Genomic DNA, 16729 nt, shown 5'->3' with positions numbered 1-16729 from the left:
TCTCCTAGGCTGGAGATTAAACCAGCAGCTCAAGGGTCTCTTAGTTGGCCTTGTTTGGATTTGTGGCCCTCTTGTGGGAAAAAAGTGTGGACATGAACTGACAGCTCACATCCCTGCTTTTTTTGTGATCAGCGATGTCTGTACCCAGCAGGACTTGGTGGCCATCTGGAGCCATGTCACATTTCAGCCATGCAGATAAAATGGTGACAGATGTGACACAGTTTTTCCTTGGATCCCTGGGTTTCTGGTGTTTTGAAGTACTAACATTTATCTCAGCATCACTGTGGATAAGAGAGTTCCATGAGCCATCATGCAGTTTCTTAGGAAGATAAAGTAGAAAAAAAATTTTTTTTTGTTGGTTTTTTGTTTGTTTGTTTTGTTGATTAGTTGGTTAGTTAGTTTTTTGTGGGGTTTTTTTGGTGGTTATTTGTTGTTTTTGCCAGGGATTTTTGTTTGGTTGGGGTTTTTTTTGTTTGGTTTGGTTTTTTTGAGAAATATTTATTGTCTTTAGAAAGGCTGGAATTACTAAAAAATGTCTGCAAATATCCTGACACATGCACCATTTTTCTATGACATTTTTCTAAGAGCCTACCTTATTTAAGCAGAAGTTCTTATATTTTTTTTATTTTAAAGTTAACTGGCATGCAAGTAGTTCTGAGTTTCTCATCTATAGCCAAAATATTTTGGTCTTAATTTTTGTTTTGAATAGAATAGAGAAGAAAAAGCTTTGGAAGCCAGAAAAAATTTGTAGTGGAAATTTGGAATTAGGCAGTTTTTCCTTTCAAGTCATTGTACATATGGAGACTGATAACTGTAAAAATTTAAATAAAAAGATGGGGTGAGGCAAAATTCTGAGTATCTGAAATAATATTCTGGAATTGCATCCCTAAATACGATTATGCAGCAAATGAAACTTTGGTAATGAATATTTAAATGCTGATATCTGAGTGGATTTTCTTTAAAAATTTAGGTGCATTGTTCTACAAAAGAGACAAATTGCTGGTACCATCAGGATTTCTTTTCAAAATTTGATAATGAATTGTAGCTGAGTGTAGATGATAAAACATTAAGATTTTTTAAACTAGTTATACTTTAGGCTCTATTTTGCTTTCCCTTCCAAGGTTTGCCTTATTCCTAAATCTGCTCATGGTACTAATCCAGCAAGTGCACAAATGGCAGGGATGAAGATTCAGCCAATTGAAGTGGATAAAAATGGGAGCATTGATATTTCTCATTTAAAAGCAATGGTGAGTATTTAATTATCTTTGATTTTCAAGGAACACTTCTTCTCTGAAGGTAATAGTGTTGGCAGCTGAACCATATTTTTCTACAAGAAAAAAGAAAGCAATAATAGTGAATATGTACTGTGAAAGGATAAATAATTTTTTTTTTTCTCACTCAGACACTATGTGACAATTGTAAGATTTGTTTTAATTTGAGGATATTTGGTGCAGGATTTTCTCAAAGAGTCTTTGTACACAGCAGATTCTTTTATAGCAGACCCTTTTGGTCCACAGCTAGTACTGGAAATGAACAAACCATGTTCATGAATGTGAAGCATTTGAAACTGCATTTCAGCTTTCTTTTAGGAAAGTTCATGTCCACCTCTGCTGGAAAAGTTGTTGCTAGGCAACTACTTTTTTTTTTTCTCTTTTTTAAACTATATTGACTGCAGGTGAATCTTGCAATTCAAGGGATTAGCAGGACACATTTGCACATTTGATCAAACTTTTATGGTAGTCATAGAACTCAATTGCTGAAAGTAAGGGGAATGGCCATTATTTCACATTAACTTGGAGGACAGATGTTTCATTTGGTTGTCTGAAGGTCCCAGAAGAGAGTGTTTTATAGATATATATGTATGTGTATGTATGTATATGTATGTATATGTGTGTATATCTATGTGTGTATATATACATACATACATATATACACATGCACCTTTTAATACCTGCCTTTTTCCCTGACTTAAAATTCTGATTTATTCAGAAATCACTCTTTTTCGATAGGCATGGCTGAAGGATGTCCTTTGCTGACTAGAAGTGACTTTGACTATCTGCTGATAGCCCTGCTTCCCATCTGTAATACACTCTGACTTTACTTGTATTTTTTTTTATAAAATCTTGAGAAGCTTTAGGAGCCTCAGTGACTTTTTTTTTTCCTCTCTCCTCCCTCCACCAGGTGGACAAGCACAAAGAGAACTTGGCAGCCATCATGATCACGTACCCTTCCACCAACGGTGTGTTTGAAGAGGAGATTGGCGATGTGTGTGACCTCATTCACAAACATGGAGGCCAAGTTTACTTAGATGGAGCAAATATGAATGCTCAGGTACAAAATCTAGGCAGATTGTTTACTACCGGGAGTTCTTGGAATGAAAATAGCAGAGCAGTACTCAGTTCAGACTGTAACACAGCTTCCATGTAAGATGCCACAGTGTTTGGGGGAGCATGTGAGATTTCCAAGAACAGTAATTAAAATTAGATGGTGAAAGTAATTCTCTTTCACTTGATTTTCCCCTGAAATGTGTAATAAGATTTGTGTTGTTCACTGAAATTGACTTAGTCTGCCTACCCTTTATCAAAGACATTCTTTACAGATGTAATTAAGATTTTCTAAACAAAATATTCTTTGCATCAAGTTCTTGCTTATGATGCATCATGATAAAGAAAAACAGAAAGGCATACACCATTGTTTTCAACCTGTTCTCCTTGCATTCAGTAATAGGTCCTAAATGGCATATGAAGAATGCTTTAAAACAGAGTATTCCCTTTACAGGTTGGTCTGTGTCGTCCTGGAGATTATGGCTCTGATGTCTCTCACTTAAATCTTCACAAAACCTTTTGCATTCCCCATGGAGGAGGAGGACCTGGAATGGGACCAATTGGAGTGTAGGTATCTCTATATTAGCCTTTTCTTAAAAAAAAAAAAAAAGATTTTTTATATATACCTTAGTGAGTTATGGCTAGGAGCGGTGTTATGTTGGTTGCAAACATCTGTCCTTCTCCAGCACAGTCATGTGCTGATCTCATAAATTATGGTGCTCACCTGTGTCCCTAAACACTGGCTTCTATGTTGGCCTTCTAGTGTGTATAGTAAACCTCACTCAGCAACCTGTTTCCTGAGTGAGAAATGGACTTTTCAGCCCTAAGAAAAGGGCTGATAATATTGTGTGTACTCCAGAACACAGAGGTTCTACACAAGCTGTGTGAATCTACCCTATGGAGTGTTCTTATTTCCTTAAAGGAAAATAATCTTAACTGTTTAAAGAAAGCAATTTTTATTTGGATAACTCCATTAATATCTTGTGATAGGTTGAAAGACTGAATGCCATCCCCCACTGGCACCAGTTGTATTAAACTTTCTTTTGAAGAAGGCATACATCAGACTTCCTAGAGGACTGTGACTGGAAGCAAGGTGAAGAGAAACTACTGCTGAAACTGTCCAGATATGGTAACACAGGAACACGTATTTAATCTCTAAAATCGATGTCTTTCTTTTAGGAAGAAACATTTGGCTCCCTACTTGCCTACCCACCCTGTGATCAAAGTACAGCTGGATAAGGATGCATGTCCTTTGGGTACTGTCAGTGCTGCACCTTGGGGTTCCAGTGCTATATTGCCAATTTCCTGGGTGTATATCAAGGTGTGTAGACTTTTATAAGGAGTATCAGATGAGGTTCTGTTTCCCTTTCAAGTCCAGTGACCACTGCAACCACAAGAACAGGTTTAAGAGCAACTCATTATAAGATTTTTGCAGAGACTGAAATGCAGTGAAATGAAGTGATGACAATCCAGTCATAGGTTATTTACATCCATCAAGCTTTCTTGTTTTATAGTAGGATAATGTTGCCATGAGAAAGAACAAAGGACAACTGCTGTATCTAACTGTTCTACCTAGTTTGAAACAGGTCTTGAGATAAGTGGACACCAAGCACTAAACTGCAGTTGGCCTTCCACTTTCTGACACTGAAGTTTTCATGTTTAAATTACTGTTCTGCCAAGAGTATTTTTAATTGGATGATTCAGTATTGTTATACTTGACATATACAGAACATTCAATTTTACAATATCATAAATTCCAGAGGATTTCACTGAGCTTTAAAACAACTTCGTTTTGGTTTTACATGTGAGACATCTTGCTCATGATCTATATAATTTGTTAATCCATTGCAATTTAGTGATAAACCAGCAAATATTTGGCTGCATGTATGGAAATATTTAGCCAACAAACATGATTGTAGATTCAAATTCTATTTGATAGAAGGTTGTGCTGGGACTCCTGAGCTACATTTAATGCTTCCAGTGACAGAGTTGGGGAAGAGTTAGGGTCAGTGTCATACAGAGTACTTTGTTGCCAGTATGATACTCTAACCATGGAGACTTCCTCTGCTGGGAAACCAGCTCTCCTGGAATTCCAAAAGAACAAATATGAACCAGTGCAATTTCCATTTTCAGCTGTAGGTAAAAAACACTTGTGACTCTAAGCTAGTCCCCATTATGGAATATTTAACTGGTCAGAAATTTTTAAGGGGAGCTCTTTCCTCACAGTGCAAAATGCCACCTATTTACATTGTCCCACCTAAAGTTCTCTGGACAGTCCTGCTGTGGATTGGAGACAGGCAGCCTGTGCCTTTTGACATTATTTGTGTTCTCACTTTCTTCTGTTCAGTTCAAAGCTTCTCAGTTTGAGGAAAAGTCTGGGATATTCAATTGTGGACTTCACACTAAACCTCTTAAACAGTAGATACTCTCATAAACTATATACACCAAGTAGTGTTTGTAAGTGCCCTCAGTCAATATCCAGTGCTTCTCTGTGAGCCTGGTGTGGAAAAGTGTAAACAGCAGAGTGACTGCCTTAGAACTAGCTAGGTGCATTGAGCTGCTGCTCTGTCATGCAGGAGCATACTTTGCTTGTTTTGAACCTGTTTTAGAACTGTTGCTTCATGTTATTTTTCTTTCAGACAATGGGAGCAAAGGGTCTGAAGCATGCTTCTGAGATTGCTATACTAAATGCAAATTACATGGCAAAGAGGCTAGAGAAGCACTACAAAATCCTTTTCAGAGGAGCAAGAGGCAAGTATTCAACAATTTTCTACCAAGCTTTTTTTTTTTTTTTTGCTTCATATAGAAGTTGGTTGGGTGGTTTTTTTTGTTTTTTTTTTTTTGGGGGGGGGGAGGGGTTGGTATTTTTTGTGGTTTTTTGTTTTGTTTTGGGTTTTTTTTTGTTTTGTTGGGTTTTGTTTGTTTGTTTTTTGGGGGGTTTTTTTGTTTGTTTTTGCTATGTGACTGCTGATTTCAAACTTCTCTTGATGTTGTTCACAAGGAGAGAAATAACCTGCCACACTACTATGGATGTATTGCAATGAAACAGACATACCTGGAAGTAGAAGAAAAGTAGTATCTGTTTGTAATTATACAAAGATGATGCCAAAAGATAGAGTAAAAGATAGATTGTTCTCCTTGAAATTTAATGGCAGATTGATGAATGCTAGAAAAAGGAAAAGCAACCAAGCTGAGACTTCCAAATCTCCAGAATCAATGATGCAGTGATTTAAGAACTTAAAGTTTTAATTTTTGGACCTGTACTTCCCCTTGCACATTTCCTCTGAAAAAAAATCGCACCAAGTTTCTCTCATTTCTGTATCTTGTTCACTGTTGTGAGATAAGATAGAATTCCCTTGGCAATCAGCTACATTCTGGTTCCCTGTTTTGGCTCTCCAGTCTTGGAACAGGCCAGAAGTAATGAAGAAGAGATGAAAAAATTATTGTGGTAGTAGGGTAACAATCAGAGAACTTATTTTGCTTGTTTAAGCTGAACAGTGTTGAAGAACATTTGAGTACAATATATATTATCTCCAAAATATAGATCTTAAATTTAATGATGTACACCTTGGTAAAACCTGCAATTTGTACTTTAATAGAAGCAATTAAAAATTGCAAATTTTGAAGGATTTAACAGTGTAATGGAAGGTTCTCCAGAATTATGGATATAAATACAGACAACTTTTGTCTTTAGCCTCTTTATAACAGAAGATATGAGCTTTGCTCTGACATAAGATAAAACTAATTATCTTAATTTAAGATAGCCTAAAACCCAAATGGTGTTGGGCCACTGACAAATTTAATCATTTTTTCAGGGAACTTGTAAATTGTAGGAGCTACTTGGACCACTCATTCCTAGTTCTGATCTGACCTCTAAATGAGGCCTCTTCTTAATGTGATGTGGGACTTAAAGGGTCAGTCTTCAAAAACTGAGTTGTATATCTCTTACCTGATAATTTCTTAGCTGTGAGGTTTTGCCCAAGTGGATATTTTTGAGTTTGTCTTTTTGCCATGTTCTCCACAATACCAATAAGAATAGACAGCTTGGAAAATTTCATTGATCTCCTGTTAAGTAAGACTAGTGTTCACCTTTTTATTTACAGGTTATGTAGCCCATGAATTCATTTTGGATACAAGACCTTTCAAAAAAACAGCAAACATTGAGGCTGTAGATCTTGCTAAAAGGCTTCAGGATTATGGTAAGTCAAATGTCTGTTCTTTAAAATAGCAGTGCAAGTGAAAATTTTCTAAATCTCTTCTAAAGGGAGATACAAACATTCAAGTTCTGTGCTTATGGATGGTGAATCTGTCACAATTATTTCAGGCTTCCTCATTTTCTTTAAGGGCTGGGAGAGATATTTGCACATACTGAGTTGTAGTAGGTACTTCTGACTCTGCTGCTACTTCACAGTTTTGTAAACTGCCCCATCAAATTACTGATTACATGACTCCTAACTGTTTGGAGCTAGTAGGTCGAAGCCAAAAGCTTAATAACATTCCAACAAAGCAAAACAAAATAGGAAGTAAAAAAAAAAAACTTTTTAAGTAGGATAATAGAATTTGAAGAGTTCCATCCCGCTATAGTTTATGCAGTTTTGTACGCATATTCTTAAGGATCTGATTGTGGTTGCTTTTTGGCTGCCAGACAAGAGGATCCATTGAACTACTTGATCCTATAGAACTGTGCTTCTAATGAATATGCATGAAAGCTGTTAAACCCCTAACCAGTAATACCTCTTCAGTGAAATAATCCAAAGCCTAATTGTGATACTAAAAAACCCACCCTTCCTGCTCTTTGTAAGTGAGCCTTAAATATTGTGCACCACTTTAAACAGACTTTTCAGTAGGTATTGAGGTGAGTTAAATAGTATATATAAAGTTTCTTTTTAATAAACTCTTTCACTAAATCTGTGTGTAGCTCTATTGTAAATAATAGTGGTGTTACCCTTCTGTGCTAAAAACAAAGATACTTGAAAAGTTTATCTTGCTTGTAAAGTACAGAGCCAACACTACCAGTGAATTCAATCTCTATAGATTTCTGTAGAGAAAGGAAGAATTTTTGAATCATCTGATAGCTAATGCATGTATTATCTCATACTCTATTATAATCTGTGACTGATTTCTGCTATTGTCACCAGGTTTTCATGCTCCAACCATGTCCTGGCCAGTGGCAGGGACACTTATGATTGAACCTACAGAGTCTGAAGACAAAGCAGAGCTGGACAGATTTTGTGATGCCATGATCAGTATTCGGCAGGAAATTGCTGAAATAGAGGAGGGCAGGATGGACCCCCAAATTAACCCACTAAAGGTAAGATGGCATGTAGAGCAAGGTGCCAGCATCAGCCTAAACCTTGAGATTACAGATGCCCACTTCCTGATCTTTAAGTACTCTCAGAAGTAATGTGGCACAGTGAACACAAAACTTTCTTGACAAACCTTCAACTTTTTTAAAAATTTGAATTTTGACTTTTTCAAGTGAGAAGTCTTGCTGACAGAACAGAGAAAGTTATTTCCACAAGTAATTAATTTTTATTTCAAGGCCATCTCAAAATAACAAAGGAGAAATGCTTATTTCACTGGCTGAAGACAGAAACTGGAATGACCTGAAAAATAAAGATTGAATTAATTATTTTAGCAATGCAGCACAGAACCGGTATCAGCTCAAGCTCTGTTCAACTCTTTTAATGCTGTACTGGCTTTTAAGTTTGGTGAAAAGCCAAAAGCCCATTCAAGCCTTGGGTAGCATCTTTAGGCAAACTGAAAAAAAAGTCTAAATACTAACTTGCACCTGACTTAATTCTGCCTTTGTTCCCCCCAGATAAACAGTGTTCTCTAGACAGTCATTATTTATATATGGTAATGTGAACTTGAAGAAGGCTTCACACTGATGTGTTCAACTGAAATCAGTAATTTCGTGTTCTCGACATGTCTTGTTTCTTGTAGATGTCACCACATACTCTGAACTGTGTCACTTCTTCCAAGTGGGATCGTCCCTACTCCAGAGAAGTGGCAGCATTCCCACTGGTGAGTACATAATATGAACTTTGTGGTGTGGTAATATAGAAATATGCTTTGTGCTCTGTAGTTTCCTAGTCAGTTGGGATGAAGTAATGTGGTAAAAATGAAAACTTCAGAGCCATTATATTATTGCTCAATTTTTAAGTGTGTGAGCTCTCTCTACCACAGTTTCATCAGTTTAGCTTTTAAATACAAGGAAAGAAGAGCTCAAGTAAGAAATAAAAAAAATCTCTACACATAGGTGCAGACCTGGATTTCTGAATCCTAGCACTTCAACACTGAATATTCATTCCTATTGGAAACAGCCTGTTCTTCTCTGACATACTGCACCAAGGGCTCCCAAAACAGTCCTACATGCTGGCATTCAAAGCTTTGCTCAAAAGAACTTGCATAAGGTGTGACCAGATTCCCCAAGGTCAGCATGGGGAAAGCAACACCAATAAAGGTCAAGAGCTAGACTCTGACATCAGACTTTTTAATTGCTTTCATAGTCATAGCAGCTAAACGTACATGTAACCAACATTTCTGCTCTGAAACTTAATTGCAAGTGTTTTAGTGATATGTATTGTTTCAAATAGTGAGAATTCAACTACACTACCATTCCACTTTCCTTTAACTATTATATTGTACCTATATTGAACAGCACAGAGCACAGCAGTGTCCTCTGCTTTTCCTTATTCCTATGTGAAAGCCAGTTGTTCAAACGATCATAAAGTTTTCTTTCATCTCATGAAAACTTTTTTGCAAGCTTGTGTTAGAGGACATGACCATACATTTTTGAAAATCTAAGCATTCTTTTAACTGTCACGTCTATTATACATGCTTGTTAACTCTCAGGGACTGCAAACAGACTTGGAGGATGACTTCACCTAAAAAATCCACTTTCACAGCACCTGTAATTCTTCAAGCTCCTAATGTCTGTTATAATTTTGTAGCTTTATTTGGTGGAAAAATTAAGACTGTTGGGTTCTTTTATCTCTCTTAGCCATTTGTGAAGCCTGAAAGCAAGTTTTGGCCCACAATTGCTCGCATTGATGACATATATGGAGATCAACATCTGGTTTGTACCTGCCCACCGATGGAAGCCTATGAATCTCCATTTTCTGAACAGAAGAGAGCATCTTCCTAAGAATGCTTTCAGCTGCCTGCATTTTTGACTCCATCAGAATGGCCCTTTCCTGATTTCCTGGGGATATTTATATTGTGTATATTTTGAATAATCACCACATTTGTTCATTGAACACAGCTCGGTTAAAATGTAAATACAATCAGTATGTTAGGTGTAAACAAAATGTGGTTGTTCCACAGCAGTTGATGTTGGAAGTTGATTTATCATTTTACCTGTTTCATGCTAAAGTTTTAACAATTAACACCCAATTTGCAAGGTGGCATGGAAGATACAGTTAAAAAAGTAGAAAATATGCAGATACATAAGGCAATACTAATAAATGTTAACTGCAGGATTAATTGTTTATATTTTGTAAAAAAATGATGAAGTAGATTTTTAAATTTACTTCACATATTACCACTAACTAGCATTGCTAGTGTTAATGTTTCAAACTGATTTTTTTACCTATCAGTGTTAGTAGTCTAATAAAATTGGTCAGACTTTTAAACATTGTCATGTTTTGGATTTAAACTTTTCAGCTGTATTTGTCCAACATAGCAATATGAAATTACGGAGCTTGAGTTCTTACTTGTGACAATTGCCACAGCAGCAATAAACTTATACAAAGGAAAATACTGTCAGAGATTAATATTTAAATAAAGATCTGATTTTTTTTAAATGAGCCAAAATGATCCATTTTACCAAGCAGTAACAAACTTAATCTTGTTCTGTATTACATAATTTTTTCTTAGTAGTTCCATCTAATTATTTTTCTGGCGAAGGCATGAAAGACCATGAAGGCATAAAAGACTGTGAACTGCCTAGTATTACTTAAATCTTGGGGAAAAAATGTTCTCTTTCCACAGTTTCTCAAGTCACTCTCTGACACTATTTTATACAGAGCACTCAGTTTGCCCTACTTTATCTACAGCTTGTGTAAAAACTGATTCACAGCTTAAGCAAAAAGAGCACCAACAGCACTGAGACTAGAGCCCTCCTGCAACACACAGTGCCACAAACATTCAGTAACCAAAGCTCACACCTTAAACAGGAGCTGTTTCCAGCATGTTCCAAATCAAATTTGCATAAAATGAATCCTCTCACTAGTTGCACAGTCAGATCTCTGTGCTATGAGCACATTTGAAAGGAACCTGCCCAGGTCCATGCAGAGCTGTTTGTTTGATATACCTGAGCACCCCTGAAGGAACCAACTCATTCAGCCACTCAAAGCACAATTTTGGGGAATTTGGAAACACGCACTTAGCAACACTGAGACCACAGAAAAGAACCACACAGTTCTGCATCTTACAACCACCACAACTTCTTGACGATCTACATGCACACTTAGCCTAGGAACTCTGAAGTGACATAAATGAGGTTGGTGTTCACAGCAATACTTTAAGTACTGTAAATCTTGTGTCTTTTACAGTGAAAGTTTTGGGACTGCAACTTTTTCATTACCTACCTTATGACTCCAGTGGGGGCTTTACACAAAGAGACTGCAGATGATAGAAGACAGGAATGGCTTTCATTAAAGGAAAGTCAGGCCAGATACCAGTTTTGATGTGAAAAGCTGCACCTACATGTTAAATCACCTTCATACATAGTGAAGAACACCAGATTTTTTTTTACTCTAGAATTCGCTACTGAAAAGGGTGTCTTTCAGTAGCTATTGATATAGTACAAAGGATATAAAATATCATGAAAAGCCACTGCAGACTTATAATGTGAGGAAAGGACAGTCTTTCTCCGTTGCCAGGCTAATTCCCCAGTCTTGACAAGCTACTTTTATGTTAAAAGCAGTTTCACGTTGCTTGATTATGTCACTGAAAAATATTAAAAATTGGTATACAGATTTTTGTATAAAGCAGATAACCTCCCACTGTTGATCTCAAACTGACAAAATTTACCCTGTGAATTAATTGGTAAAATCTATCCAATGGAAAACAAAGCATTAAAATATTTTACAGTACTCAACTAAAGGGTTGAAGGCCACAAGTTTTATGAGCTACCACTCATGAGATGCAATGGGTGTTACCAAGGTGCAATCACAGTTCTCTCCAGCAAATACTGAGCTACCTGTAGCACTGTGGGCCACAGGCTGTCACTGTAACCTCCGTGCCTACAGAGGGAATCTGGCTCATCCACCTGACCAACCACTGTGCAGGAATCCCACAGCTCCCAGCTGCGCTGACAGCCCTGAGTGACAGGCAGGGCTCCCTCCCACTCTGGGACATGGACAGAGCACTGCCACAGGCTGTAAACAAGGCCATGGGTATCAATGTCACCACTGGATCTTGGTTTGGAGTTGTTTGGCCTTTTTTAAAATTAAGTGTTCTTTTCATTGAGAAATGAGTTAGGGAATATAAAGCCTCACACCTGAAAAATAGGGCCACCTAAGGAAAGCATTTAATAACCTGAAAAATAAATTCTGTAAAAATCTCATTACTTAATTAAGGGGATAATAGTAAAAACAAAATTAGCAAATTTTCTGAATCATAAAATATTTAATAAGGTATATTTTGTGTGGGGGGGAATATATTGTATATAAAATTTCAATCACAATATGAAGCGATTTGAATCCTCTCAAAGCTAGCACTGCCTTTAATGCTGTGTAGATGTAATGCCACTGATACAAGACCTACTAAAAGCATACAGTTTAACTAATACAGAAGTGGCTTTTTTAATATGAACTATTTTTTACACAACTAGAGTGTCTTGAATACCCTCTTTAAGTGCAAAAAACACAGATCACTTTACACTAATGCAGCAACAATGCATTCATATTGTTCTCATTAGTCATTAGTAGTCAACTTGCATAAGATACAAGAAAAGCACAATGAAGCTCACAAAAATAGACTAAAAATCAGCCTGTTCTTGCAAAAAAATACAGCATAATAGAAGAAAAAGACAAAAAAGGGATTATGCACACCACAGAATTTGCTGTTTAATCCAAATGGCTTAAGTGCTGAATCTATTTCTTTTTCCTGTTTTTTTTGTGGGTTTTTATTTTGTTTGGGTTTCATTATTGGGTTCTTTTTTTTGTAAATCAAACCACATGGACCAGGCACAACTAATATTCAGGAGGCAGTGTGTAGCTAAAACATAATTATTTTTTATCCCCAACATTGTTTCATTGTTTGACACAATTTACTTTCCTCTGTCCTGAGGTAGTTACAAAAAAACAAATCATAAATTAGACATCAGCAGGCCAGTAAGAGCTGAGGCTTTTCTTTTTTCTTTTTTTTTTTTTTCCTTCTTTAAAAACTGTTAGTTAACTGGCCAAAACTACCGTTGATGTTAAAAGACAGCTGAGAATTAGAGTTCTCACAACACCAAGAAATGGCTATGAGGGGAAGAGGGTTAGGTGCTTCAAAAAGTGACAATATATTGAGTCCCATCAAGCTGGCTGGTCCACTGCTGAATTTCCTGTTTATTCCCCTTTACTCTCTATAAAGTCACTGGGAGAAGTACGGAAGGGTCTGAGCACATCATCGTCCTTTACTGTAACCCGGAAAGAACTGGTCCAGTAGTGTCTGCAGGATCTTGTTGGGAGCCATGGTGTAGCCCTTCCCCAGGTCATAGCGGCAGGCAGGGCACGTGAACACCTCGGCTCTGAAGGAGCGCTGTAAACAGCTCTGGGACATACAAAGACAGAGAAGTCAATTGCAACAACTTTCTTGTAGACCAACAGCTTAACCAGCAAAAAGTAAGGAATCAGTGTAAATCAAAGTCACTGTCTGCTGTACTACCAGAAAAAGAGAAGTCTTTGCCAAGCCCTCTAGTGCCTGATTCTGTCCATGACTGACATGTCCTAGCCAAGGAACTCTTCCTTGTGCTTGGGAGGAATTAAATCACTAGTGAGATTTCCCCTTCATTTCCACTAATGCCTTCCTGTAAGTCACAGCCAATCCTTAGCTTCCTTATAGCTTCACACATTGCTATACTTTTCCAGACCTTCATATCAAGTGGAAGATGAATATACCACGTATACTGTTTATGTAGCATCCATCTAACTCCTCAGAATACACCCAGTTTAGCCTTATAGATAGGATAATACAATCTGTAACACATTAGCATCTGTGCTGTTAGCCTTACTACGTTACTGCAGACTGATGAGCATCTAACATTTTTTTTAGGGCAGGGCAGATCTTCTGTCTAAACAGCAACAGCAGCTTACTATCAAACTTCCTTACAACTTTAACTTGATGTTATATTGTATTCTCAAATATGCACTGATATCTTCAAATACTGTGCTTTTTGGATTTGTTGCCATTCAGCTCTCTCTTCTTTCTTTTTTTCATGGTTTTCCAATTTCTACAATTCTAAATTTTAACTCCACAACATTTCTTATGTTTTTCAAAGATACATAATTGTTCCATATTTGTGGGCCACATATAACAACATCCTGATTTTTACTGGCGTGGTATCTTGTTAAACAGCAACCTTGCATTACCAAATACTGTACTAGGATGATAATAGTTTGAGTCCTTTTAGGGTCTCAGGCAGAAATACTAGGTATGGCAGGCACCATTCAAATATAAACAATTCAGTGCAGGATTCTGTACACACCAGTGCTACAAAATTACCTCTAGTCCAGATTTGATTCCATACTTCTTAGATTATCTCCAACTGACCAATAATTTTGAGACACATAAGTAATGTACTGACATTCATGGTCTCCTACCATGGTCTCCATGAATAATGCCAAGATTAACAGGATAACATAACTTTCTCTGAATGAGCCCAAGTAACTTTCTAGGTATTTATCCTCTACGTTTTCGTAACTTTTAATAAAGAGTTACGAAATTATAAAACCTGGTTTTATGTCTTAACTATGTAAAATTAAATCATTGATATTGTGCCAAAATCTAACCTGTGGACCTAACCAATTCCTAGCACAGCTCCACTGACCACAAAGGCATGACAGTAATGGTAAAAGTCACTCATTACATCTATCAGAAACTATATGGAACATACTTCCACTCTTTATTACACAAAATTAAGGGGTTTACACAGCAAACACTGAATGGAAACTTGTTGCCTGTTTTTGCTCAGAATGTTAAGCAATTATTATTGTCTTTTTAAAATGCTTATGGCTTTGGTGACTGGTGCTTCAGAGCCAAGAAAACAGCCCAGAGCAAGGCAGTTTATTCTTACTTTACAGACATTGTGGAGGCACTCTGTTGTCACTGGCTGGTAAACCAACTCCTGGCAGCAGACACACATAAAGGATTGTTCCAGTTTCTTCAGAAAATTCTAATGCAGGACACAGGAATAAAAGAGACAAACTCTATTACAGTTCTCATAAATGCCACTTAGTACATAAAGATGATGTACTTCCAGAAGTTCTGAAATCCGTCATATCTCTGAGCACAGCTTTCTAGAAGTAATCAGGAAGCAGGTCTTTAATGGCTTTATTTCCCTGCTCTTCTACAAATTGCAGAATCATATAATCAGAGAATGGTTTGTGTTGGAAAGGACATTAAACAACACCTATTTCAACTCCCATGCCATAGGCAGGGAATCTTCCACTAAACGAGGTTGCTCATGGCCCCATGCAGCCTGGCCTTGAACATTTTGAGGGATGGGGCATATATTTCTGGGGAACTTGTCATAAAATTATTTTCTGTCTAAACAAAACCTAGTGACTAAAACCAAACCTTTCTTCATGTCTGATTTCTGACATTAGCATAGAATAAAAATACATTTATTATATCAAAGAAAACATGCTCTCTTCAAAAATGAAAAAAATGAAAATGCACTTTTAACTTCAGGATGGTTTTTGAGCAAGAAAAGGTCTCTATGTGGAAGCATTAACCCATCTCTCAAGAGCAAATTGCACAAGCTAGACATTTTCTTGAAATACAAGTCTTACAAATAAAACTAATGTTAGGCAGTCTATATTTAGCAAAAAATCAATAAAGGAGGTTTTAAGAGGGATTCAGTGAGTCTCCTAATAATACAAAGAAAATGCAAAGAATAAAAATTATGCATGCAACAAACATACTGGTCCTTCCTTAAGAGAAACAAGTACTTCATCCCACAGCTTCTGGTTCATGCAGTCTTCTCTGATCAGCCATTGCTGCTCTTGGGTCAGTTGGAAAGCTTCTCCTTTCCCTCCATCTCCCATCCTCATGGCTTTGGGCGTATTTGTAGGCTCCTCTCTACCTGCTTAAGATGGTGACCATCAGACCCAGTAACACCAGTGTTAGTCTGAACTAACAGAAGAGGAAGATAAAACAATTTCTAGAAGGAAACATGGATTAATATGGATTGCATGCATGGAATTCAGCAAGCAAATTCCTACTTCAACTCATACTGTCTATCATTGTTTTGGATTGCAGCACACATTTGCACAGAAGAATTTCCAGTTTTTTGCAGACCTTGGGAGTAAAAAACACAGTAGGAGCAGTAAAAAGGATTAAGACTCCATTACACTACCACATAATTAAAGAGCATGTGCTTATGAATTTACATTAGTATTCCAAACAGTGTGGTGGGTTTTAGTGTAGGCCAAACGCCAGTGCACCCGCTAGAATATACTTATTTATTTCTTGCTGTGAGACAGAATTAGGAGGAAGGCAAAGTAGGCTCAAAACTTGAAAAGGGTATAAAGAAAAGTTTATTATCAGTAACTAAAAGAAAGAATAATAAGAATTAAAATAAAACCTTTAGAACACTTCTCCTCTCCCTACAACTTTTTTTTCTTACTCAAACATACAGAAATAATTCAGTCAGTTTATTACTTGTAGAATAGTCTTTTTTTAGTTTACTTAGGGAGAGGAGCTCTTCTTGTTAATTTATGGAGACTTCTTTATAAGAAAACTGTTGTCTTGTGGGTTTTAATTTTTATGAATAGCAGTTGCCTGGAAAATCTGTAATTGTGAAGTCCCTCCCATTTTTACAGCTTTTCCAAAAACTGCATTTATGAGCCATGTTAATTTATGGGGTGTAATTTTTAAAGACGAGTTGTTTAAGAGCAAAGATTTTCATGATCTTCCTTTCTGGGAGCAGAGATCTTCCTCTCTCCCTGAGAGCATAGGGTCGTTATCACTCTTTTTATTCAAACTTCTCATAGGACTACAGCTATTTCAACATCTGCTTACTTTAGCTTGAAGGCATTCGCTCAATATCTACAATTTGAACGATTCATCTCCTCATATTTTTTAATGGATTATAGGGGAAAAAGGGTCTGATGTATCAATTATATCTTTTTCATAGCCTTATAAGAGCATTTTATCCTAGGATTAAGGCATCTCTTTAAATCCCTCCT

General features: G+C 36.9%; 2 protein-coding genes across 5 annotated transcripts in view; one reads left to right on the top strand and one right to left on the bottom strand.

Moving 5' to 3' along the window:
* GLDC (glycine decarboxylase) overlaps positions 1–9961 on the top strand; it is a 38893-nt gene extending 28932 nt beyond the window's left edge. Inside the window, exons 17-25 of the mRNA XM_012577737.5 lie at positions 1122–1247; positions 2182–2331; positions 2779–2891; positions 3504–3645; positions 4964–5075; positions 6428–6523; positions 7463–7635; positions 8271–8351; positions 9331–9961. Coding sequence (XP_012433191.1) covers positions 1122–1247; positions 2182–2331; positions 2779–2891; positions 3504–3645; positions 4964–5075; positions 6428–6523; positions 7463–7635; positions 8271–8351; positions 9331–9474 — 1137 coding nt within the window. The 3' untranslated portion in view covers positions 9475–9961. The remainder of the gene's footprint in view (positions 1–1121; positions 1248–2181; positions 2332–2778; positions 2892–3503; positions 3646–4963; positions 5076–6427; positions 6524–7462; positions 7636–8270; positions 8352–9330) is intronic.
* Positions 9962–11940: 1979 nt separating this feature from the next.
* Positions 11941–16729, bottom strand: part of UHRF2 (ubiquitin like with PHD and ring finger domains 2) — a 77597-nt gene continuing 72808 nt past the window's right edge. For 2 of the 4 annotated variants that reach the window (XM_030258937.4, XM_030258939.4), the window contains exons 14-16: positions 15464–15627; positions 14614–14712; positions 11941–13091 (exon numbers count right to left, since the gene is read on the bottom strand). In XM_030258937.4, coding sequence (XP_030114797.1) covers positions 12945–13091; positions 14614–14712; positions 15464–15627 — 410 coding nt within the window. In that variant the 3' untranslated portion in view covers positions 11941–12944. The remainder of the gene's footprint in view (positions 13092–14613; positions 14713–15463; positions 15628–16729) is intronic. The other 2 variants (XM_030258938.4, XM_002192826.7) reach the window with 1 other exon arrangement.

This window comes from Taeniopygia guttata, chromosome Z, assembly GCF_048771995.1.
Source record: "Taeniopygia guttata chromosome Z, bTaeGut7.mat, whole genome shotgun sequence".
Lineage (NCBI taxonomy): Eukaryota > Metazoa > Chordata > Aves > Passeriformes > Estrildidae > Taeniopygia > Taeniopygia guttata.
The sequence above is the reverse complement of the archived record's forward strand: the minus strand, read 5'-3'. Positions and strand labels throughout refer to the sequence as shown.